The sequence below is a fragment of the Cyclopterus lumpus genome, chromosome 23 (assembly GCF_009769545.1).
Source record: "Cyclopterus lumpus isolate fCycLum1 chromosome 23, fCycLum1.pri, whole genome shotgun sequence".
NCBI lineage: Eukaryota > Metazoa > Chordata > Actinopteri > Perciformes > Cyclopteridae > Cyclopterus > Cyclopterus lumpus.
The window spans coordinates 15,135,960-15,161,682 of record NC_046988.1 but is presented as its reverse complement, the minus strand read 5'-3'; the positions used below and the strand labels follow the sequence as shown (position 1 = coordinate 15,161,682).

At 43.3% G+C, this 25,723-nt stretch overlaps 1 protein-coding gene across 1 annotated transcript in view; it reads right to left on the bottom strand.

Moving 5' to 3' along the window:
* The window catches only part of abcc9 (ATP-binding cassette, sub-family C (CFTR/MRP), member 9), a 43,953-nt gene that overhangs the window by 9,978 nt on the left and 8,252 nt on the right, over window positions 1-25,723 (bottom strand). The window contains 25 exon segments of the mRNA XM_034526168.1: window positions 114-234; window positions 717-830; window positions 925-1,027; window positions 5,106-5,198; window positions 5,352-5,509; window positions 5,619-5,688; window positions 6,391-6,551; window positions 6,716-6,877; window positions 7,997-8,070; window positions 8,159-8,258; window positions 11,548-11,673; window positions 11,810-11,947; window positions 12,440-12,520; window positions 12,957-13,041; window positions 13,140-13,322; window positions 17,426-17,531; window positions 18,532-18,604; window positions 21,504-21,611; window positions 23,115-23,223; window positions 23,416-23,558; window positions 23,663-23,703; window positions 24,507-24,669; window positions 24,755-24,889; window positions 25,008-25,163; window positions 25,242-25,406. Of these exon segments, the coding sequence (XP_034382059.1) occupies window positions 114-234; window positions 717-830; window positions 925-1,027; window positions 5,106-5,198; window positions 5,352-5,509; window positions 5,619-5,688; window positions 6,391-6,551; window positions 6,716-6,877; window positions 7,997-8,070; window positions 8,159-8,258; window positions 11,548-11,673; window positions 11,810-11,947; window positions 12,440-12,520; window positions 12,957-13,041; window positions 13,140-13,322; window positions 17,426-17,531; window positions 18,532-18,604; window positions 21,504-21,611; window positions 23,115-23,223; window positions 23,416-23,558; window positions 23,663-23,703; window positions 24,507-24,669; window positions 24,755-24,889; window positions 25,008-25,163; window positions 25,242-25,406 (2,968 nt within the window).

The window sequence follows — 25,723 nt, the reverse complement described above, 5'->3', positions numbered from 1 at the left end:
GTTCAAATATGGAACATTTCACTTCCTGTTAACTACTTCCTGCAAAAAGCCAACGGGGTGACGCCACGATGCCCGTTTACGTGTGAATTAGTCGAGACAGGAAGTCAAGTCACCCATCGTTCCCTCGTAGTTCTCCGACTCGGTGCCCAGGAAGCTGTTGACCTTCTTCACGGCCGCCATCTGGACCTCCAGGTCTGCCAGGTTCCTCACAACCCAGTTCAGGTAGTTGGTGACCTACAGAGGAAATATACGGTATTATACCGTAAAACCAACCAGCAGACTTTTCTTCTGATACTACCTGTTTACAAAGACCCAATAAACTCCCTTTGAGACGACTGATGATCTGCACTCTGTAAATATTAATCCCTCATGGCGAAACGCTCAAATTCCCGGTTCTCCAAACTGCAAAGATGGCGTCCCAAAAACACGAGTGAGGAAGATGTTCTGGACGAGGAAACATTTTACAATGTTCGGGGCGGATTTTGGACGTTCGATAGACGTATTATAAGACCCGAGAGCAAGAGGAAAACGAGGGGAACCTGAGGAGAACTCAGCCCAACCACATAAAAAAAGGTGGAACATTATCCCTTCAATGAAATACCATTTGTTTGAAAGACAAATAGTCAGATTTGACTCTTTTTTAAAAGAACAAAGACACGCGTCTAGCACGTGGGTGCGTCTACCTGCAGCCCCTGAAAGAGGGAGAAAGAACCCACCGTGAGGGCGTAGGTGAGCGCGAGGCCCACGAGGCCTCCGGAAGGCAACCCGATGTTGTGACCCCATATGGAGGCTCCCGCTGCCGTCAGCACGATCACTGCCCCCAGGTAATCCTGCAAAGAGAGAGAGAGAGGGGGGGGGGGGTTATTTAAGGGGGACGTGGGCGGCGGAGACGGTTTGCAAACGGCGTCCGAGGCGGCGTCTCACCGTGCGGACCTCCAGCCAGCGGTTGGCGGCGGACAGGAACAGGTAGGCGGTGTTGTTGGTGTCCGTGAGCTCCAGCATGCGCTGTTTGAACCGAGCCTCGTGCCTGGAAAAAAAACAACAACAACAACAAAAAAAACTAAAACGTGCAGAAAGACACGCAAACTTCGATCGGCGCAAACAGGAAGTGAAACAAATCTATTTGAGGTTTTGAGGTCGTCAGACTCGGTTTGGAGGCCAGTGAACGATGATAATGGGAACTGTCCCGGGGTTGCCAAGGATCTGTCTGAAACACCAGATTCACTGTTTCTCTGTGTGTGTGTGTGTGTGTGTGTGTGTGTGTGTGTGTGTGTGTGTGTGTGTGTGTTTGTATATTTGTGTGTGTGTGTGTGTGTGTGAGGAAGTCCTCGGGGAGCAGAGGAGAAAACAGCGTGAGAGTTGTTTAATGTTGCATTAGGATGGGAACGAGAGTGAGGACAGAAATACAAAGAGAAAAGCTGATCGAGCAACTTGACCACGAGTACAACGCCGGCTTTAGAAGTAGAACTACAACGGCAGTACTTAGAGAAGTACTGCTAGAGAAGTACTGCTAGAGAAGTACTGCTACAGAAGTACTGCTAGAGAAGTACTGCCAGAGAAGTACTGCTACAGAAGTACTGCTAGAGAAGTACTGTCGCTAGAGAAGTACTGCCGCTAGAGAAGTACTGTCACTAAAGAAGTACTGCTAGAGAAGTACTGTCGCTAGAGAAGTACTGCTAGAGAAGTACTGCCGCTAGAGAAGTACTGTCACTAAAGAAGTACTGCTAGAGAAGTACTGTCGCTAGAGAAGTACTGCTAGAGAAGTACTGCTAGAGAAGTACTGCCAGAGAAGTACTGCTAGAGAAGTACTGCTAGAGAAGTACTGTCGCTAGAGAAGTACTACTAGAGAAGTACCGCTAGAGAAGTACTGTCACTAGAGAAGTACTGCTAGAGAAGTACTGCTAGAGAAGTACTGCTAGAGAAGTACTGCTAGAGAAGTACTGTCGCTAGAGAAGTACTACTAGAGAAGTACTGCTAGAGAAGTACTGTCACTAGAGAAGTACTGTCGCTAGAGAAGTACTACTAGAGAAGTACTGCTAGAGAAGTACTGTCGCTAGAGAAGTACCGCTAGAGAAGTACCGCTAGAGAAGTACCGCTAGAGAAGTACTGTCACTAGAGAAGTACTGCTAGAGAAGTACTGTCGCTAGAGAAGTACTGTCACTAGAGAAGTACTGCTAAAGAAGTACTGTCGCTAGAGAAGTACTGCTAGAGAAGTACTGCCGCTAGAGAAGTAATGCCGCTAGAGAAGTACTGCTAGAGAAGTACTGTCACTAGAGAAGTACTGCTAGAGAAGTACTGTCACTAGAGAAGTACTGCTAGAGAAGTACTGTCGCTAGAGAAGTACTGCTAGAGAAGTACTGTCGCTAGAGAAGTACTGCTAGAGAAGTACTGCTAGAGAAGTACTGTCGCTAGAGAAGTACTGCTAGAGAAGTACTGTCGCTAGAGAAGTACTGCTAGAGAAGTACTGTCACTAGAGAAGTACTGCTAGAGAAGTACTGTCGCTAGAGAAGTACTGCTAGAGAAGTACTGCTAGAGAAGTACTGCTAGAGAAGTACTGTCACTAGAGAAGTACTGTCGCTAGAGAAGTACTACTAGAGAAGTACTGCTAGAGAAGTACTGTCGCTAGAGAAGTACCGCTAGAGAAGTACCGCTAGAGAAGTACTGCTAGAGAAGTACTGCTAGAGAAGTACTGTCACTAGAGAAGTACTGCTAGAGAAGTACTGTCGCTAGAGAAGTACTGTCACTAGAGAAGTACTGCTAAAGAAGTACTGTCGCTAGAGAAGTACTGCTAGAGAAGTACTGCCGCTAGAGAAGTAATGCCGCTAGAGAAGTACTGCTAGAGAAGTACTGTCACTAGAGAAGTACTGCTAGAGAAGTACTGTCGCTAGAGAAGTACTGCTAGAGAAGTACTGTCGCTAGAGAAGTACTGCTAGAGAAGTACTGCTAGAGAAGTACTGTCGCTAGAGAAGTACTGCTAGAGAAGTACTGCTAGAGAAGTACTGTCGCTAGAGAAGTACTGCTAGAGAAGTACTGCTAGAGAAGTACTGCTAGAGAAGTACTGTCGCTAGAGAAGTACTACTAGAGAAGTACTGTCGCTAGAGAAGTACTGCTAGAGAAGTACTGTCGCTAGAGAAGTACCGCTAGAGAAGTACTGCCGCTAGAGAAGTACTGCTAGAGAAGTACTGTCGCTAGAGAAGTACTGCTAGAGAAGTACTGCTAGAGAAGTACTGTCGCTAGAGAAGTACTGCTAGAGAAGTACTGCTAGAGAAGTACTGCTAGAGAAGTACTGTCGCTAGAGAAGTACCGCTAGAGAAGTACTGTCGCTAGAGAAGTACTGCTAGAGAAGTACTGCTAGAGAAGTACTGTCGCTAGAGAAGTACTGCTAGAGAAGTACTACTAGAGAAGTACTGCTAGAGAAGTACTGTCACTAGAGAAGTACTGTCGCTAGAGAAGTACTACTAGAGAAGTACTGCTAGAGAAGTACTGTCGCTAGAGAAGTACCGCTAGAGAAGTACCGCTAGAGAAGTACTGCTAGAGAAGTACTGTCACTAGAGAAGTACTGCTAGAGAAGTACTGTCGCTAGAGAAGTACTGTCACTAGAGAAGTACTACTAGAGAAGTACTGTCGCTAGAGAAGTACTGTCACTAGAGAAGTACCGCTAGAGAAGTACCGCTAGAGAAGTACTGCTAGAGAAGTACTGCTAGAGAAGTACTGTCACTAGAGAAGTACTGCTAGAGAAGTACTGTCGCTAGAGAAGTACTGTCACTAGAGAAGTACTGCTAAAGAAGTACTGTCGCTAGAGAAGTACTGCTAGAGAAGTACTGCCGCTAGAGAAGTAATGCCACTAGAGAAGTACTGCTAGAGAAGTACTGTCACTAGAGAAGTACTGCTAGAGAAGTACTGTCGCTAGAGAAGTACTGCTAGAGAAGTACTGTCGCTAGAGAAGTACTGCTAGAGAAGTACTGCTAGAGAAGTACTGTCGCTAGAGAAGTACTGCTAGAGAAGTACTGCTAGAGAAGTACTGCTAGAGAAGTACTGTCGCTAGAGAAGTACTACTAGAGAAGTACTGTCGCTAGAGAAGTACTGCTAGAGAAGTACTGTCGCTAGAGAAGTACCGCTAGAGAAGTACTGCCGCTAGAGAAGTACTGCTAGAGAAGTACTGTCGCTAGAGAAGTACTGCTAGAGAAATACTGTCGCTAGAGAAGTACTGCTAGAGAAGTACTGCTAGAGAAGTACTGTCGCTAGAGAAGTACTGCTAGAGAAGTACTGCTAGAGAAGTACTGCTAGAGAAGTACTGTCGCTAGAGAAGTACTGCTAGAGAAGTACTGTCGCTAGAGAAGTACCGCTAGAGAAGTACTGTCGCTAGAGAAGTACTGCTAGAGAAGTACTGCTAGAGAAGTACTGCTAGAGAAGTACTGCTAGAGAAGTACTGCTGACGTCTTCATAATACTATCACTTACATATATAACCTCGTAATGTATTAAAGTTATTTATACAAAGTGCTTTACAGGCACTCAATGAGCCCAGAGCTTCAACAACCAGGTAGAAAGTAGACTTAGACACATGGTCAGGAGGAGCCAATCAGAGTTCACATTGAGGAGGGGGAGGGGCTTATTTTACGGATAAGAATCCAGCTTGAATCTGGAAGAGTGATTTTTTTTTTGTGCTATTTAAAACAGAATTTAAATGGTTCTTTTTCACAAGTTGAACCAAATGTTATTTTATTTAATTTAGTTATTTGAGCAACATGATTTACTCAGAATAATTGTATTTATGGGATTTCTTTGGTGTGTGAAAGTCTTAAATATAGACTCTTGATTCTTCAAAGATTTTGAGTTTGTGTTCTTCTTTTTGGTTTCTGCGATCTTCCAATGAGTCGAGTGTGTGTGTGTGCGTGTGTGTGTTTGTGTTTGTGTGTGTGTGTGTGTGTGTGTGTGTGTTTCTGTTTGTGTGTGTGTGTGTTTTTGTGTGTGTGTGTGTGTGTGTGTGTGTGTGTGTGTGTGTTTTTGTGTGTGTGTGTGTGTTTGTGTGTGTGTGTGTGTGTTTTTGTGTGTGTGTGTGTGTTTGTGTGTGTGTGTGTGTGTGTGTGTGTGTGTGTGTTGTACCTGAATGCTCTTATCGTGGTGAGACCTTCAGCGGTCTCAGAGAAGTGGCAGAGCAGAGGAAGCTGTGTGGAGTCATCCAGATCCTGGAGGTCCCTGAGAGAGAGAGAGAGAGAGAGAGAGAGAGAGAGAGAGAGAGAGAGAGAGAGAGAGTAGCCTCAATATGTATTCTCAGTGTATGTGTACTTGTGTATTTATGTATGTGCATATTACACACTTAATACCAACAGGTCAGGAAAGAAAACTCACTTCGAGGCCACCCGGAAGTACTTCTGGATGAAGTAGAAGGCCACCGCCAGGGGAACCAAGGTGAGGAGGAAGCCCGGGGTGATGGAGGAAATGACCCCGATGGCCGACAAGCAGAGCAGCGTGGACCTCGTCAGGGACTCCAGTGTGGGAGGGATGTGCTGAGGGCGAGAGAGAGAGAGAGAGAGAGAGAGAGAGAGTTTGGCTTCTTCTTCGTTTCGGTGATCGTCGCGTCGGCTTTTTCTTTTCTCCTCGAAGTCGTCTGCTCACCTGGTCGATGATGTTGGTGTCCGCCGAGAACCTGTTGAGGATCTGCCCCAGAGGAGTGATGTCAAAGAACCTGAGAAGAGAGGCGGAAGAAGAATGCGATCAAATAAGTCACATGACCCCCCACTGGGTTTAGTAGTGCGAGGACGTTAAACAGCTCATAATTCATCTGTAATATCTATTTTATGTGAAAACATCTCCTTAAAACTAATAGGTTTATTCAGGTGTCTCGTCAATAAAAAAACTTTAAGAAAGAAACCTTCAGGAGAGCAACAGAAGAGGATCCCCTCTCTCTCTCCGGAAGGACAGAAGCAATAGATGTCATGTGACCAGATGAACAGCGTTCCTCACACAGGAAGCCAGGTGATGAATGAATGAATCACAACAGAATAACTAACTTAGTAGTTCCAGATGTTTTTTAAGCATGTTCCTCCACGACTTACTTCTGGACTTGCAGTTGAACTCTTTGTCTTCTTCAACTCACCGACGTTACGGTCAACTTTCACACCGGTGTACTTTCTAAATCTATTTGAGCTATTAGCTTTTATTAGCGTCTGCACTCGCTGCGGTTACTTCCTGAAAGCATCATGTGGACTCACAAAAGAAAACCAGGTCAAGTGCGGTCGCTTAAGAGTGTTTTCCTTGGAGACGGGACCCTTTAAATCTCCCTGTGTCAACAACTTTACCAGAACGTGCATGTGAGAAGATGCAGAGCGTGTGTGCGTGTGTGTGTGTGTGTGTGTGTGTGTGTGTGTGTGTGTGTGTGTGTGTGCACCTGATGGGAGCGTGGATGATCTTGTTGAGCAGGTTGTGGTGCAGGTTGGTGGCTGCAGAGAGACCCAGAAACTCCACCGTGAGGGAGGTGATGAGGCACAACGTGATGCCGGCCGCACACAAGACGATGAACACCGTCAGGTAGGGGGAGTCGTGGGACGGCTGAGAGAGTGTGTTACAGTGCATCACACACACACACACACACACAAATAAAATAATCAATTTTCATTAATTATGCCGTTAAAATGCCAAATCCTCCAAAAGATATTGTTAAAATCTGTTGGCCGTACCGCGCCCTCTGGAGGAAACGTGCCGTTGCCGATGACACCGTCAGCCAGACTGGTTCCATTGAACTGACTGGTTTTGGAGGAAGTCCAGATTGCCAACCAGTAGTCAATGGCAACAATGACAGAGTGCTTGAGAAGCTTAGAGGACACCATGAGGAAGACCATGAAGAAGCCACCAGAGGACAGGTAACACCAGCACACCTGAGGAGAAGGAGACGAGAAGGCATCGATGCTGCTGACTGCTGATTGGTCGTTATTAGCAGCTGGTGGTCGTGGTCCAAGAACGAGTGATAGAAGTAAGGAAGTGTGTAAAAGCTGCATTCTCTCTACTGACCACCAGGGGGCGACTCCTCTGGTTGTATAGAAGTCTATGCTTCATGTGTTAAAGCTGCATTCTCTCTCCTGACCACCAGGGGGCGACTCCTCTGGTTGTATAGAAGTCTATGCTTCATGTGTTAAAGCTGCATTCTCTCTCCTGACCACCAGGGGGCGACTCCTCTGGTTGTATAGAAGTCTATGCTTCATGTGTTAAAGCTGCATTCTCTCTACTGACCACCAGGGGGCGACTCCTCTGGTTGTATAGAAGTCTATGCTTCATGTGTAAAAGCTGCATTCTCTCTACTGACCACCAGGGGGCGACTCCTCTGGTTGTATAGAAGTCTATGCTTCATGTGTTAAAGCTGCATTCTCTCTACTGACCACCAGGGGGCGACTCCTCTGGTTGTATAGAAGTCTATGCTTCATGTGTTAAAGCTGCATTCTCTCTCCTGACCACCAGGGGGCGACTCCTCTGGTTGTATAGAAGTCTATGCTTCATGTGTTAAAGCTGCATTCTCTCTACTGACCACCAGGGGGCGACTCCTCTGGTTGTATAGAAGTCTATGCTTCATGTGTAAAAGCTGCATTCTCTCTCCTGACCACCAGGGGGCGACTCCTCTGGTTGTATAGAAGTCTATGCTTCATGTATTAAAGCTGCATTCTCTCTACTGACCACCAGGGGGCGACTCCTCTGGTTGTATAGAAGTCTATGCTTCATGTGTTGAAGCTGCATTCTCACTCCTGACCACCAGGGGGCGACTCCTCTGGTTGTATAGAAGTCTATGCTTCATGTGTTAAAGCTGCATTCTCTCTCCTGATCACCAGGGGGCGACTCCTCTGGTTGTATAGAAGTCTATGAGAAGATTTCCTTAGTAAACATTGTAAACATGAGTTTACTCTGAGGGTAGACGGTGTTGAGCTAGTTCAGAGCTAATGATGATGATGCTACTAATAATTATTAAAAAATGGAAGACTTTGTGTGTAGCTGTACGGATACATTACCCTCCACGGGATCTTTGATCTTCTGTTCGTGGTTGTTGACATGTTGTCATCATCTTCTTCCTCCTCTTCTTCCTCTGATAGGACCATAATCGTGTGATTTGATGACATTTGATTCAATGAAACATACAGTAATATATACTTTAATAGTGGTGAATCCATTACCTTCGTCCTCATCGTCCATCTGGTTCTTGGCCTCTCTGGAGTAGAACGCTCTCCTCAGTGTTTTCCGCTCTAGTGTGGTTTGACTGTCCTGCTGTACGTCCTTTACATAGAGACACAAAAACAATTCAATAAACCTTCTCCAGGTGTTTGTGTCTTAAGGTGACACCCTACCTTCTCCAGATGTTTGTGTCTTAAGGTGAAGCTTTACCTTCTCCAGATGTTTGTGTCTTAAGGTGAAGCCTTACCTTCTCCAGGTGTTTGTGTCTTAAGGTGAAGCCCTACCTTCTCCAGGTGTTTGTGTCTTAAGGTGAAGCCCTACCTTCTCCAGGTGTTTGTGTCTTAAAGTGACACCCTACCTTCTCCAGGTGTTTGTGTCTTAAGGTGAAGCTTTACCTTCTCTAGATGTTTGTGTCTTAAGGTGAAGCTTTACCTTCTCCAGATGTTTGTGTCTTAAGGTGAAGCTTTACCTTCTCCAGGTGTTTGTGTCTTAAGGTGAAGCCCTACCTTCTCCAAGTGTTTGTGTATTAAGGTGAAGCCCTACCTTCTCCAGGTGTTTGTGTCTTAAGGTGAAGCCCTACCTTCTCCAGATGTTTGTGTCTTAAAGTGACACCCTACCTTCTCCAGATGTTTGTGTCTTAAAGGGAAACCCTACCTTCTCCAGATGTTTGTGTCTTAAAGTGACACCCTACCTTCTCCAGATGTTTGTGTCTTAAGGTGACACCCTACCTTCTCCAGGTGTTTGTGTCTTAAGGTGAAGCTCTACCTTCTCAAGATGTTTGTGTCTTAAGGTGAAGCCCTACCTTCTCCAGATGTTTGTGTCTTAAGGTGAAGCTTTACCTTCTCCAGATGTTTGTGTCTTAAGGTGAAGCCTTACCTTCTCCAGATGTTTGTGTCTTAAGGTGAAGCCCTACCTTCTCCAGATGTTTGTGTCTTAAGGTGAAGCTCTACCTTCTCAAGATGTTTGTGTCTTAAGGTGAAGCTCTACCTTCTCCAGGTGTTTGTGTCTTAAAGTGACACCCTACCTTCTCCAGGTGTTTGTGTCTTAAGGTGAAGCTTTACCTTCTCCAGATGTTTGTGTCTTAAGGTGAAGCCTTACCTTCTCCAGGTGTTTGTGTCTTAAGGTGAAGCCCTACCTTCTCCAGGTGTTTGTGTCTTAAGGTGAAGCCCTACCTTCTCCAGGTGTTTGTGTCTTAAAGTGACACCCTACCTTCTCCAGGTGTTTGTGTCTTAAGGTGAAGCTTTACCTTCTCTAGATGTTTGTGTCTTAAGGTGAAGCTTTACCTTCTCCAGATGTTTGTGTCTTAAGGTGAAGCTTTACCTTCTCCAGGTGTTTGTGTCTTAAGGTGAAGCCCTACCTTCTCCAAGTGTTTGTGTATTAAGGTGAAGCCCTACCTTCTCCAGGTGTTTGTGTCTTAAGGTGAAGCCCTACCTTCTCCAGATGTTTGTGTCTTAAAGTGACACCCTACCTTCTCCAGATGTTTGTGTCTTAAAGGGAAACCCTACCTTCTCCAGATGTTTGTGTCTTAAAGTGACACCCTACCTTCTCCAGATGTTTGTGTCTTAAGGTGACACCCTACCTTCTCCAGGTGTTTGTGTCTTAAGGTGAAGCTCTACCTTCTCAAGATGTTTGTGTCTTAAGGTGAAGCCCTACCTTCTCCAGATGTTTGTGTCTTAAAGGGAAACCCTACCTTCTCTAGATGTTTGTGTCTTAAAGGGAAACCCTACCTTCTCCAGATGTTTGTGTCTTAAAGTGACACCCTACCTTCTCCAGATGTTTGTGTATTAAGGTGACACCCTACCTTCTCCAGATGTTTGTGTCTTAAAGTGACACCCTACCTTCTCCAGATGTTTGTGTATTAAGGTGACACCCTACCTTCTCCAGATGTTTGTGTCTTAAGGTGAAGCTTTACCTTCTCCAGATGTTTGTGTATTAAGGTGACACCCTACCTTCTCCAGATGTTTGTGTCTTAAGGTGAAGCTTTACCTTCTCCAGATGTTTGTGTATTAAGGTGAAGCTTTACCTTCTCCAGATGTTTGTGTATTAAGGTGAAACCCTACCTTCTCCGGATGTTTGTGTATTAAGGTGACACCTACCTTCTCCAGATGTTTGTGTCTTAAGGTGAAGCCCTACCTTCTCCAGATGTTTGTGTCTTAAGGTGAAGCCCTACCTTCTCCAGATGTTTGTGTCTTAAGGTGAAGCCCTACCTTCTCCAGATGTTTGTGTATTAAGGTGACACCCTACCTTCTCCAGATGTTTGTGTCTTAAGGTGAAGCCCTACCTTCTCCAGATGTTTGTGTCTTAAAGTGACACCCTACCTTCTCCAGATGTGTGTGTCTTAAGGTGACACCCTACCTTCTCCAGATGTTTTTGTATTAAGGTGACACCCTACCTTCTCCAGATGTTTGTGTATTATGGTGACACCCTACCTTCTCCAGATGTTTGTGTATTAAGGTGACACCCTACCTTCTCCAGATGTTTTTGTATTAAGGTGACACCCTACCTTCTCCAGATGTTTGTGTCTTAAAGTGACACCCTACCTTCTCCAGATGTTTGTGTCTTAAAGTGACACCCTACCTTCTCCAGATGTTTGTGTCTTAAGGTGAAGCCCTACCTTCTCCAGGTGTTTGTGTCTTAAAGTGACACCCTACCTTCTCCAGGTGTTTGTGTCTTAAGGTGAAGCTTTACCTTCTCCAGATGTTTGTGTCTTAAGGTGAAGCTTTACCTTCTCCAGATGTTTGTGTCTTAAGGTGAAGCCTTACCTTCTCCAGGTGTTTGTGTCTTAAGGTGAAGCCCTACCTTCTCCAGGTGTTTGTGTCTTAAGGTGAAGCCCTACCTTCTCCAGATGTTTGTGTCTTAAGGTGAAGCTTTACCTTCTCCAGGTGTTTGTGTCTTAAGGTGAAGCTTTACCTTCTCCAGGTGTTTGTGTCTTAAGGTGAAGCCCTACCTTCTCCAGGTGTTTGTGTCTTAAGGTGAAGCCCTACCTTCTCCAGGTGTTTGTGTATTAAGGTGAAGCCCTACCTTCTCCAGGTGTTTGTGTCTTAAAGTGACACCCTACCTTCTCCAGATGTTTGTGTCTTAAGGTGAAGCCCTACCTTCTCCAGGTGTTTGTGTCTTAAGGTGAAGCCCTACCTTCTCCAGGTGTTTGTGTCTTAAAGTGACACCCTACCTTCTCCAGATGTTTGTGTCTTAAGGTGAAGCCCTACCTTCTCCAGGTGTTTGTGTCTTAAAGTGACACCCTACCTTCTCCAGATGTTTGTGTATTAAGGTGAAGCCCTACCTTCTCCAGGTGTTTGTGTCTTAAGGTGAAGCCCTACCTTCTCCAGGTGTTTGTGTCTTAAAGTGACACCCTACCTTCTCCAGATGTTTGTGTCTTAAGGTGAAGCCCTACCTTCTCCAGGCCGTGGTCCTGTCTGTTCATCAGGGTCTTCCAGTGATCGTAAAGCTCGATGTCGTGAGTCTGAATGTCCTTCAGGGTTCCTTCTCTCAGCACAGAACCGTCCTTCATCGCTATAATCTGGTTCCAAGACACACGGAGACAAGAAGTTGAGGTTCCTGCACATGTTCCTTAAAGTAGAATAGAGTACATACATTTATATATATATATATATATATATATATATATATATAGTGTGTATTTAGTTTTTTCTGACCCAGTCTGCATGTATGAGGTACTGCAGTTTATGGGTCACCAGGACGACGGTCCGTTTATCATCCTGCAGGAACTTGAGGATTCCCTCCTGCATCAGGTGATCACTGAGGTGGATGTCCAGCGCTGAGAAGGGATCGTCCTACGAGACGCGAGGCAGAAGAAGTAGAGTTTAAAAGTGGGAATGAAGCCGTTTTTTTTATCTGCAACACATCGTCCGCTCCATCGTGGGGACGCTGACGTTGACGTCTTGTGATCATTTGATGTATTTTTATTAATGACTCATGATTCAACCCTGAGATCAGATACGAGGACATGCTAATCGAAAGAAAACATTCCCTCCTCGTTCGGTCATGCGCCAGATATGTAAAAAAAAAAAAAAAAAAAAAAGGACGAGGCGCTCGGTCGTCAATTAAAAGGCCGAGGTGGCAACGGGAAAACGATGGAAACATAAACACACGACGCCTCCTCGTCCCGACGGCGTGGTGTGTGTCGTCATGAAGGAACGTGTTCGCTAATTCAAAGTATGACATGTGTTCCAGTCCTTTTCTCTGAAATAGAAAGAGAAGAACAACAGGGAGGACGATGTTTGAGGACGATGTTTTGAGGACGATGTTGGTGCGGTTTCGCTCACCAAGAAGACGATGTTGGTGTTCTGGTAGAGAGCTCTGGCCACGCAGATCCTCTGTCTCTGGCCTCCGCTCAGGTTGATGCCCTGAATCACAGAAATAATATTATATATCCAAAACTAGCCGGGGGGGGGAGGGGGAGGGGGAGGATATAAACGGCACAATATGATAAGTCTAAGGCTTTTATTGTGAAAGGGGAGAATGGAAGGAGTGGATCTGGTGTCGCAGATCATTCGTGTCTTTATTCGCAGTGTGAAAAGCTCAGAATAAAAGAATGAAACACTAAAAAAAAGGTCCTTGAGAGTGTTGAGAAGTCCTAAGGAATTTATCAAATAAATAATAAATAAAACAAGATTATGATATGAAGATGCCGGAGGAAACGCTGACCTAATGAATTTTATTTCACTTTATTTCAAATTAAAACATTTGAAGCTTCATTCAAAAAACCTCCAATTAAAATGTGAAAAAAACAACTCTAATCACGTAACTATGATATTGTTTTTAATGAAAACGTGTCCGTACCCTCTCTCCGATCTCGGTCTGGTCTCCGAAGGGCAGCAGGTCGATGTCCGGCTGCAGAGAGCAGGCGTCGATCACGGCCTTGTACCTGAGGGACATCCCGACAGGTGAGGTCACTTCCTGCTTCCTGCAGGTTCTCGACCCACAACATGACAACAAAGTGATGGAAGCAACACAATAAAACACCTCTGCTTATTGAACGAGCTCCCAAAGGTGATGTTTTCCTCCACTGTGGCGTTGAGCAGCCAGGACTTCTGGGTAGCGTAGGCCACGGAGTACCTGTTCTTACTGGTGCATCATGGGAAATGGAGGCAAACAGAGAAATGAGTGCGACAAGTCCTGTCTTCATAAAGCTTTAGAGAAGGAGTACTGATCGACATGTTGTGGATGAAGCTAACTGCAGATTAAAGATTACATTTATATTTATATAAATATATATATATATATATATATATATATAACTATTTAATTATTGTTTCATTTTTAGGCAATTTCTACACAAGATGGTGTCACTTTTCTTATTTGCTTATAAGAGAGCGACAGTTCATTTAAATTAAAAAAAATATATTTATTTTCTTGCAATTTATAATCTCAGAGAATATGAGATTCTTAAAAATAATATCTTAAATTTGTGATTTTTTTTTCAAGTAAATTTACAACTTTCATTTCAGACATTTTTTTTTCTTGGAATATTCTGAGAATATTACTCCGTAATTATCATTAATTCATACCTACAATAGGTGTTTAACACAAATGTGTTATGAAGGGTGTATTGTAATTGTAATAAAATGAATAAAATAAAAAAGAGGACAGAACGTCACTTTAATAATACTTTAAAATGCAGATTTCAGCGAACATAAAGGTTATTATACATGCATTATTACTGTTATTGTTAAGTTTGAATGTGCAGCATCTGTTTACAATGTTTTTCATATATTTCTCAGATCAGTACTCCGGTTCTAAGCAGCTTTATAAATGAATTTATACAAACACACAAACATCAAAACAACGAGAGGGAGATTTAAATCAAACGCCACAACGGCAGAAATGATGATAAAAATGATGAGTTAAAGGATGAGCCGCGAAATAAAAAATCAACAACGAGATAAACTAAATCAACAAGAAACAACAACAACAAGTGCAGCGCTTTGCTTGGAGTCTGATTATAGTTTATCGATGTTATCTCTGAACGTGTGTAAATAAGATCGTTATGGAAACAGTTACTTTGTATCCTGTTAGAACCTTTAAGACAACGTTTCCCTTTCAATACAGAATCAATAGTTTTATAATACATATTATTATATTAAAATACCTGCATGTATCATGCAGGTATATATGCACAGTCAAAAAGTTGATGGCATTAAAAAGTAAAAACACGTATTTTAGGTATATGTATTGGTGTGCATGAATAAAACCGTTATTAGCATGTTTGTTTGTTTGTTTGTTTGTTTGAGTTACAGACTCCCAGCATTAAAAGCACAAACCACAGATCAGAGGACGCAAAACAACAACAATCATCTCAGTGGAAGAAGAAGTCTAAAGGCCGATGTTGTCGTTCCTGAACACACACACACACACACGCACACACACACACATGCACACACACACACACGCACGCACACACACACGCACACACACACACATGCACACACACACACACGCACGCACACACACACACACACGCACACACACACACATGCACACACACACACACACGCACACACACACGCACACACACACATGCACACACACACACACACGCACGCACACACACACACACGCACACACACACATGCGCACACACACACGCACGCACACGCACACACACACACACACACACAAATTAACACGCACACACACACACACACACACGCACACACACGCACGCACGCACACACACACACACGCACACACAAACGCACACACACACACACACACACGCACACACTCACACAAATTAACACGCGCACACGCTAAAGTTACAAAAATTAATGAAATATTAAAAACCTGAAAACCTACAGCGGTAAAAACATATTTGTTTGTTTTAATGATTATATTAATAATAATAATAATAATAATTGTATACATATTTTATAATTTTTCTATATAATAGCAACAATAATAATCATAAATAAAACCGTCAAATAATAATAAAATAATTAAACAATACTTCTAAAAAAGGTAAATAAAATACTGTGTCCACTGGAAAGATCCAAAATAAAATAAACTAATGTAGTCACGTATGTGTGTGTCCACGAACAACACGGCCTGAAATACTGCAAGACTTCCTACTAAAGTAAAGATGGGGTTAAATCAGGCGACGGCAAAGGGGAGGGAGGGGGGTCAACAGGGGTCAAAAGGTCACTTCAGGTCTGAAACAGGAGGCGGCAGACGGGAGGAAGAACATCTACCTCCTGATGTCTTCGTCAGACTCCTCTTTCTCTGACCAACTGTCAAAGCCACGTCACGGAGTTAGAGCGAGTCTACACAATCAACCGAGTGTATGTTTGAGCTCACGAGTGGAAACAAGAACGGAGAGAGAGAGAGAGAGAGAGAGAGAGAGAGGGGGGAAAGAGGGAACAGAGGGAAGACGGACATAGAAATGGAAGACGTGTTTTCATGCCGAACCCCAGATGACGAAGCTGCTCCTTCTAATAGAATTAACCCCCAAAAGTGTGCGCGATGCGTTCGCTGTCTGCCTCTGATAATTGGGTTTTTGCAGCCCCTTCGACGTCGTCTCATACTTCATGAGCACGGGGGTTGTGGGCGCGTGTGTGTGTGTGTGTGTTGGCGATTAATTAATAAATATATCCAGTAGGAAATTTTTGCATGTGGAGTTTAATTTAAAAAAACATCCTTCACTTACGCGCTCAGAACTTAAAAGTAAACTTCTCCATTCGATGCTTCAAAACAAACAACAACTATGTGAACAAACAGATGGGTCGGCCTGAATAGATTAAAAAATAAATAAAACTGGTCTGTCGCACACCTGCAGGTTAAAATGCGTTGTTGATATAGTTGTCATAGCAACGGCCACCCGGCTGATTATCACTACAGCAAACGGTACAAATCACTCGTTACGGTGCTCCTTAAACCCCCGAGACGAAGCTCTGTTAATGAGACGGAATGGATGGAGGGAGCAGACGGACGTTCACAGTCTGTGGAGAGTGATTGTTTGGGGGGGGGGGGGGGGGGGGTGAGGGGCCAGAGAGGAAGTACCTGATGTCGTGGGCCGGCTCATAATCGGGCAGCCTGATATGGCAAGAAGGCAGGAGGTAAAGGGAGAGAAACCACACACACACGAGTATATAAATATATATATATATATATACATATACTTATGTATGTGCAGTGAACATGAACAGAGGGCCAGATGTGCCAACACACACACACACACACACACACACACACACACACACCTCTAAGGTTAGTGTGCAGCCCTGGAATGTAAACTATACGGATAAAGCTTCCTGTAAGAAAGAAATGACCAAAACGTGTCCAGACAGTTTCTACGGAAGCTCGTTGTTTACGACGAAAAAAAGTGATTACGTATTTAAGTTTTGGCAGGTGTGTTTTTTTTTTTTTTTGGGGGGGGGGGGGGGGGGGGGGGGGTAACCTGTTTGTTGTTGTAATACTCATTCTGGCCACCAGGAGCTGGAGTTCTCCACTGACGCCTCAACCAAATGTCCCAATTGTCCTCGCATCAACATTTTTACCTTATTAGACACGCGTGTGAAATTGTAATAATTAGCATATCCATCAAAAAATATTACTTTTACTATATTGTCGTATCCGTATATGTAAACAATGGTTCTATATAATAACTTATACAATCCAACATCTGCACAGCTATTATACGGAAGTCAAATTTAAATGAGAGCATATATTTCCAGATTGATTTTATGAATGAAAATCTTTGGGTGTGAGGAATGCAAATAGGTTCAATTAACCAATTAAATCTTATTTTAACATTTAATAATTCGGAAAAAAAAAAACGTTTCTCGGACACTCAATAATATTATAAGTAGTAATATCATATTAATGAGCTTTACTTTGAAATATAAAAGACATGCTGTGTGTGAGGTCAAATGTGTGATGCACGTAAAAAAAATAAAGTGCATCCTACAATAAATAAAAATGAAATAATGTGTCGGTTGTTATGTATAATTCACTTATATAGATGTGTTCTGGATATCAACCTGCAGATTCCTCGGTAGTAAGATTTGAAATACAGAAAAAGTGACGTGCCGAACGTGAACATGAACGACTTCGTGTTCACATCGAGGACCTCGTGGTCTTTTTTCCTCCGGATGGAAAAAAACGCGGAAAACGTAAATACTTTGATACTTTGAGAGGTTTTCCCAAAGTCGCACAATAACACTAACGAACCAGTGGAGGCAGCGGGACACCAGCAAGTAATGTGTCCTGGGAGGTCATGTGACCTTTCAGCCAGCAGCTTGAATCCGGCTTACTTGCTCCAGTAGACTCTTCCGTCGATGGTCTGCATCTCGCCGAGCATGGCCAGCAGCAGGGAGGATTTCCCACAACCCACCTGGCCCACGATCATCGTCAGCTGACCTGAACAGGTAGAAAAGGGTTGATGTCGTTGGTGTCGTCCTCCCTTATAAGACAATGCGCTTTTTCTTTTTAAATCTAAAAGTGGGGTCAGGGGTCAGAAAAGGTTGCGTAACCCTGCAGACTGATATCTCTCTCTACGACGACCCAACGCTGACGAGTGTCTCTGATAAAACGTTAAAGTTTGAGGTGAAAGAAAAGTCCTTCTTCCACACACACACACACACACACACACACACCCTTGAAATTCAATCCCTCCAATGACTTCACTCATTCCTTGTCACCTTCATTTGACCATCAGCACTGCAGCTCGAACGTCCCTTGAAGACGTAAGAAACTCTCACAAATGCACAGAAACCCTTTAAATAACTGCAATGTGTGTGTGTGTGTGTGTGTGTGTGCGTGTGTGTGTGCGTGTGTGTGTTATACGACACGGACCATCTGTTGGCATGCACTTCAACTTGTCCTCCTGAGACTCGGTCCACACTCTCACAGCAGGTTCTCATTTTGAGAGCGTTTCTTAAAGTGATGAAACTAGTTGAAAACATGGCCGCTCACATCCACAGACGGGGTTCTTCATGCCGGAGGTCCTCAACAGCTTCTGGTGCTTCTACAGTTACATAGAAACACGAGACTGTGGGGCCTCTCTGAGTTAAGATTCAGACAGAATTAGCACCACAGGGCGTCAAACGTTAACGCTTTGGTAACTTGGCCTATAAAGTGGACTTATATACCTGTGAGTAACTAGGTGTCTTTATATTATTGACTCTATTGGTTAAAGACATTGACTTCAACTGAAACATATAAATTCTTCAAGTGTCTTCAACCTGCATTCTCTCTAATGGCCAGCAGGGGACGGCGGATCGTTTCACCAGTAGTTTTTCAAGCTCCGCCTCTTTTCGGCCCTCCACACAGACGGTTTCAACCGAAGCCTGCTTGAACACGATTGGTCAAAACCACGCTAACCCACTGCATCTTGTTTACAGTCGGAGACGTGTCTCACCTGTGGGGATGCGGATGTTGATGTCTGACAGCGTGGACAGGTTGCTTCCCCAGGTGAAGAATCCGTTGCTCACCTGCAGAGAAAACCAAAAAGTCATTTAATAACTGAGGAAAAAGATCCAATAAACCTTGTTTCCTTTATTCTCTTCAACACGTGACTACTTCCTGTTTCTCAGAGTAAATTACCCCATTTTGTGTCCTGAGTTTAAGAAAGCCTGACCGTGTGTGTGTGTGTGTGTGTGTGTGTGTGTGTGTGTGTGTGTGTGTGTGTGTGTGTGTGTGTGTGACACGATGAACTGGAGGCCACATGCAGAACTCACGGCATGTGGTGTCATCCGGACACATTTACCGGGTTCTGGAGAGTTCATTTGAGAGAACGCTGAGAAACAAAAATGCCGTGACGCAAGAGGGACAAGTGGTCCAGTTTCTTCTTTGAGTCCTGATCCAAAACCCACAAATGAAATGTTAGAACAATAATAGTTTTACAAGCTGCACAGCATACAACACTCTCTAGATTTAGAAATCCCATAAAATATCCAAATCTGCCTTAAATAACCTTTGATTCTCTTTGCGGTTTTTCTTTTTAAAAAGAAACACTCTTTCTTGTCCCCAAAATCCCCATAATTCCTTTCCGGCTCATGGTTGTTGTTGTTGTTGTTGTTGTTTTGAAGGCTGACTGTATTAAACGTGTGTCACGGTTCACAACAGTTCAGGAACTCTATTGTCAACTGAGAGAAAAGTTCAATCTTTACGCCGATGACACTCTATTATTTATTATTGTTATTATTTATGTTTCCATCCAGTGATTTGAGACACTACTGGATGTGATGTAAACACCAGTATAACGTTGATGGTGGTTGGGCCGGTCCTTATATTGATGTATTAAAATGAGTATTTATGTGATGAACAACAAGCTCATTAATGAAGTTATAGAAAGGGTTCGGTTACCGTATCTAATCCCTGTTCGGTGATCTATCACCCTGCTTCCTGCTCGGATATGTTTACATTCCTCCCATCCGTTGCATTTATTTGTTTATTTTATGTTTATTTTATCTGACAATCCCCCCCACATAGTTTTTCCTCCACCGCTCTTTTCTCCCTGTGACACGGATCCCAAAAAGGCCTCAAAATATCCGTGTTAACCTCTATAAGCAAACACTCGACACAAACCCATATTTCAGTTTGCTTTAGTGGTTCAGACGTTAAAATCTGCATCGCATCGGATATTTAAAGCATCTGCTGCCGTCATCAGACTTAAATCACCGGAAATAAACCGACATGTTGGGTCGGTGTCGCGGCCTCGGAGAGGAAACGGACAAACGCAGGAAGAAAAGGAACGCGGGAACAGATGCTATCCGGAAAGAAGACGGGAGTGGAACGTGAAGAAGATTTACTGCTCTATTAATCAAACAACAATTATTTATTTTAGGACACACGGTCCTGAACGGGAAGAAAAACTGAGATCAGACGTCCAACATAGGAAATAAATGCAATATTTAAAAAACAAGCCTCGTCCATTCGTCACGTGGAAAATACAACATTAACAACAGTTTTAAGACTTTTATTCCTACAATTAAAAAGGTGAAAAATGATTCCACTTTTTGAATGACGGGTACAGACTACTGCCCCCTGCTGGTGTGGAGAGTGTATTTCCTCTCAAACAGAATGTATGAGCTCGTCGGCTGATGGCTGTCATCCCTCGCGGTGCGTTCAAGTGCAAACGTTTTTTTAGTGTGACTGGGCCTCAAAGACAGAAGGCGTCGTATTCTCTACAGATTGTAAAGCCCCTCGGGGTAAATTTGTGATATTGGACTAATCGTTAATACAAATTAAACACCTTCGGGATGAGCTGGAGCGCAACTTATTAAATTTGTATTTTATTTTGTGTCCACGTACTTTTGCCGGTGTAAGTCAAAGTATAAGAAAAGTGATTTTACGTTATTATTATTTAGATTAACATTTAGTTGTGCAATCCTGAACAATGGCAATAAAATAATTAGCATTAAAATCAATTAGTGGATCTACCCCCCCCCCCCCCCCCCCCCACGCCGGAGGGATGAGACAGGAAGAGCGGCCTTCACCGAGAGGCTGAGAAAAGGCTGGACCCGTTCACAAAGCCCTTTAAGGGCAACGGATTCTCGTGTGAATCCTACACACTTCCTGAGATGACACACACACACACACACACACACACACACACACACGTCACATGTATGATTCCACACACCCACAAAGGACCCATGGATGTAGAAACAGTGAAGATATGAAACAGCTGCTGACACGTTGAACAACGAGGGCGACGCTCCTTCGTGTGAATGCAGGAGATCGACACTGATCTCTGCTTTATACATCTCTTATTAAATAATAATAATAATAATAATAATAATAAGGTGTGTTTGAGTTAACATGATGACTTGCCTTTTAGGTAATTATCTTTATTATAAGGTGCACACTTTGCCTTGGCTCCTTATTTTAGTTTTTTTTAATCTTTCTGTAAACTAGGATTTTCTTCTATCCACTCGAGCATAAAATCTTGATGAAAATAATTTTTTTTAACAAATCTGATATTCTTTGTTTAAAATCCAATGCCATCTCCCTCTGTAGTCCGTCTCCATAGTAATCTATTTTAACTGCCTCCTCTTCTATCTCCATTTTCATCCCACTGCCAACGCATTCCTCTGCTCACTAAACTCGTCTTTCCTCCTTAAACCTCCTTAAACCTCCTTAAACCTCCTTAAACCTCCTTAAACCTCCTGAATGTCGCGCCGCTCTCAGAAAAGAAGAAAACGCTCATTGTTCTCTTAATCCGTAACAAAAATTGTAAGACTAAACGTCTTAAATCTTCTGCACCGTGAACCTTATCTTAGTAGCTGTGTCCTTGCTGTCTCTGAGAGTTCATACACTCTTTTCCTGCCCCTTCCCTCCCCCCCCATTGCTCCATCGTTCCCCCAACACGTGAACTTTGACCCTGACCTTCACGGCCACATCCTCCGTCTCCGTGGGTCTCAGCTGTCGCCTGGTCGGCTGCTCGTAGTTGTCCATCTGGTAGCGCATCGGCTGCTTCCTGTTGATGGCTTTGGTCTTGGAAAAAGAGAAGAGATTTGAAGTTAGCGTAGTTCACCCCCCCCACCCCCCCCCCGCATCCGCTTGAGATCCTCTGGGGAGCAGGAGAAGTGCAGGAGTTCCCTCCCAGAGGATGTCGCCCCAGAGGATCCAATCACACCGTAACCTTCCGTCGCCAAGGCAACCGCCCTAGAGGCTGCAGTTAAACTCAAGTAGATAGTATAAAACATCCACTGGGGACCACGAATATTTTTCTTTTTCTTAAGAGGAAAACGTGGCCTCAAAAACGCCTCTTAACCCCTTTAAGAAGACAGAGTGGGATTTCAGCTGGTAAACACGCGTTCACGTCCGCCGTGTTTGATTGGTTCCACATTTCCTGGTAAAAACTGTCTCCACTTTGAGTTCGTAATGGCTTCATAAAAAGGAACCTAATGCAGCTGCAACACAATGGGGCTTTCACACTAAGTAGAATGAATACAATAATATACCAAAATAAATAACGACCCGATTAGGAGACCATTAAAACCATTAAAAAATATTAAAACCACTCCAGAGTCACAAACGGTGTTAATCCCCGGGCGGCATAACCGTCGCCATGTCGGCTGAAACCTCAGACGGGAACAGATTAAAGACCGCGGCTCACCGGCTGGGGAGGTTCTGCAGAACATAACGATTAGTCCCGAGGAAATAATACGTTAAAATGTCTAAATCACTCTAAATCGCAACATATGAAGTCATCTCTATGGATACATCCACGTTTTAACCACTTTGAAACAAAGTGGCATGTGTCGAGTGACATTTAGCTACATTTGAACTTTGACTTGTAAAATCTGACATGTCCAATATCTACTACTAGAACTACTGAATTGTCAGTTGTGTTGGTTTATTCTCATTAAATTATGTATTTACTGTCGTAATATCACGTTTCTTTTCTTTTAAATATCCTGATTTTACTCTCATAAAACTTTACCTTTAATATTTTACTACGATTTGTTCCTTGAAATATAATATATTTTCATTTATTACAACTTTATTATCTTAGTGTACACATTTGTCGTATACAGACATTTCTATAAAACAACGACCCTTTTTTAAATGAAGGTAACGTTTTTAATTTGGCCGTCAGCTCCTCTTTGTGCAGCGTCGGCGTCCGACAGAAGACTTTTTAATCCACCTTTTTTTTTTTACGACCCCCTTTAGATCGCGGTGGTTTTTAACTCTATATTTTAAGGATGTTTGTCATTGGACGTCTGGATCTTCAGTCAGAGAGACAGGCGGCGCTAACGTTAGCGTTAGCTCGTCTGTCAGCTCCTGCAGGACGTCCTGCGGAGAAACTCTGATATTTAACCTAAAAAAACTTCCTGAACGAGGAACACAGAAGGACTCCTAACAACTCCCAGGATCCCTCGCTGCCTCGCCATCTTAGAACGTTTCTGCGTCTGTCCACGTCACCGTGAAACGGAACAAATCCGTCCGAGCTATTAAAAATGTGCCGATCGATCGGGTTTCATTAACACTCACCCCACCCAGGTTTTTTTTTCCTGCTTCCATGGAAACGGACATGTCTCCATTCCTCCAGCTGTCGTCTCCGATTTCGTCGCTCTGCAGGAACTCGCCGAGCTTCTGGACACTGCGCGCACACACACACACACACACACACGCACACACACACTCAGATTCAGGCCATGACTACGTGTGATTGTGACGATACCAGTAATCTCTCGGGAGTTTAGAGTTTCTCTTCACTGCTGGCAGATTTCCTCCGTGTTCCTTTAATTAGAGTCACCCCAGGAACCCCAGGATATCGTCCACTATCGCTCACCTGACCAGCGCCTTGACGGCGAATCGGACCACCGTGGAGAGCAGGAAGAGAGGGGTGACCAGGATGTGGAACAAGGCCAGAGCTGCGAAGGCCTCAGAGGGAGTGGGACCGGTTTTATGCAGGAAGTGGTGCGTCACAAACGTCTGCAAGACAAGATTTTAGGTTCGGTGACACTCGCCGATATGAGTTGAAGAAAGCAAATAGAAAAAGACCAGATGTAGACCGGTGTGGTTAAAAGTCGTCTTACCGCGAGAACGGCGGCGATGGGGATGGCGGCATTCATGAAGACTGCACGGGGAGAGAAAACGGGTTTCATTGAGCTAAAATATGGGAACTAATGTCGATATGTATTTAACGATGTGTGTTTTTATCTCTTTTTTTTAACCAATTATTCTGTGTTATATGTTATTATTATTATTACTATATATTATTATTATAAGTTAGTATTATTATTAATATATTTTATTATTATTATTAATTGTTGTTATTATTATTACTATATATTATTATTGAAAGGTGTTATTATTACTATATTTTATTATTATTAATTGTTGTTATTATATGTTATTATTATTAATATATTTTATTATTATATGTTAGTGTTATTACTATATTTTATTATTATTAATTGTTGTTATTGTATGTTATTATTATTAATATATTATATTATTATTATTAATTGTTGATATTATTATGTTATTATTATTACTATATATTATTATTGAAAGGTGTTATTATTACTATATTTTATTATTATTAATTGTTGTTATTGTATGTTATTATTATTAATATATTTAATTATTATATGTTATTATTATTAATATATTTTATTATTATATTTTATTATTATTAATTGTCATTATTATTATTATTATTAGTCGTATTATTTTTGTACACAAATTGTATTTAAACCATACATATCTTAATAAGCTGCTGTATAAATTAAATAGTTCAATATTTTATATACTCATTGAGACGTTTGCAGCCATAATAGTTAAAATGACGTCCGTGTCAAAGGCATCTGATCTATTTCCTCCCATTAACGTTCATGCAGTCGACACAATTCAGGTTTTTTAAAGTTCTCCTCTTACTCGACATGGAGGTGAAGAAAGCGAAGGTCCTGAGGCTGGTGAGCTCTTTGCCTCTGGTGTCCTCCACGCTGTCGCAGAAGATGTTCTCCCAGGCGTACAGCTTCAGCAGCTTGATGCCCTTCAGGATCTCCGAGGTCTTTTTCAGACGGTCCGTGGAGTGTTCCTCGACGACCGAAATGATCACATGATCAATATCGCGTTAAAAATATGACGCATTTCGTATATATATTCGAGGTATTTCTGCTTACCAGTGAGCTTTTCTGTGTGTCCGCCAGCTTCGTGGCGATGAGGTACTGGACCGGCGCCAGCAGCACGATGACGGACGCTCCCACCAACGCGCTCCAGCCCAACAGGTAGTAGAGCAGGATCACTCCCATCACGATCTGCAGAGGGGGGGGGGCAGAGCGGAGAAGTCTTCACCCCTCAAAACGTCACCGCGGGAAGGGGGGGATTAAATGTGACCGTGGGTGTGAACGGAGGCCCCTCCCCCCCCCTCCTCACCTGCACGGGCATGGCCCACAGGTTGGGGCAGAGGAAGAGGAACCACATCAGCTGGTTGGTCTCGATGGCGACCAGGTTGTTGATCTGCCCCAGCGTCATCTCGCCCATCGACATGTTGGAGGTGGACAGGCGCAGCATCTTGTTGTAGATCATCGCCTAAAGAGGGGAAAATATTCTAAATATCGCGTTCACTTAAACCGATAATCACTATTTTGGGACGGGACCGCGGCTCACCAGCAGGGCTCCCCGCAGGTTGATGCCGGTTTCTATGGTTACGTAGTACGAGGCCTGCAGGAAGGTCCTCTGCAGGACCAGCGCCAGGAAGAGGAGCACGGCGAGGACGGAGGTGTCCTGCAGCAGCTCGGTGGACGACATGAAGTGCACGCCGAAATGTTTGTCCTGCAACAACAAAAAAACACACACACACGAGAAGTTTATTCTCCGCACGCAGGTCGAACGTGCATCGAGAGAACCACCTGTGGGAACTTTGATTGGATGTTACGAGGTAGCCAAGAACTGCAGTTCCCTTAAATGGCCACTCGAGGCTCCAGAAGCGAGTCCCATCCCCGTAGACCTCCATTAAAAAATTGAGACGTAAAGTTGATATTGGAATATTGGAAATTATTTTTGTATAAATGTGAGGAAGTACCTTGATTTGTCAGATATTTATTTTGATTATCAAAATATATTTTACGTATTATTATTTTAATTGTTTT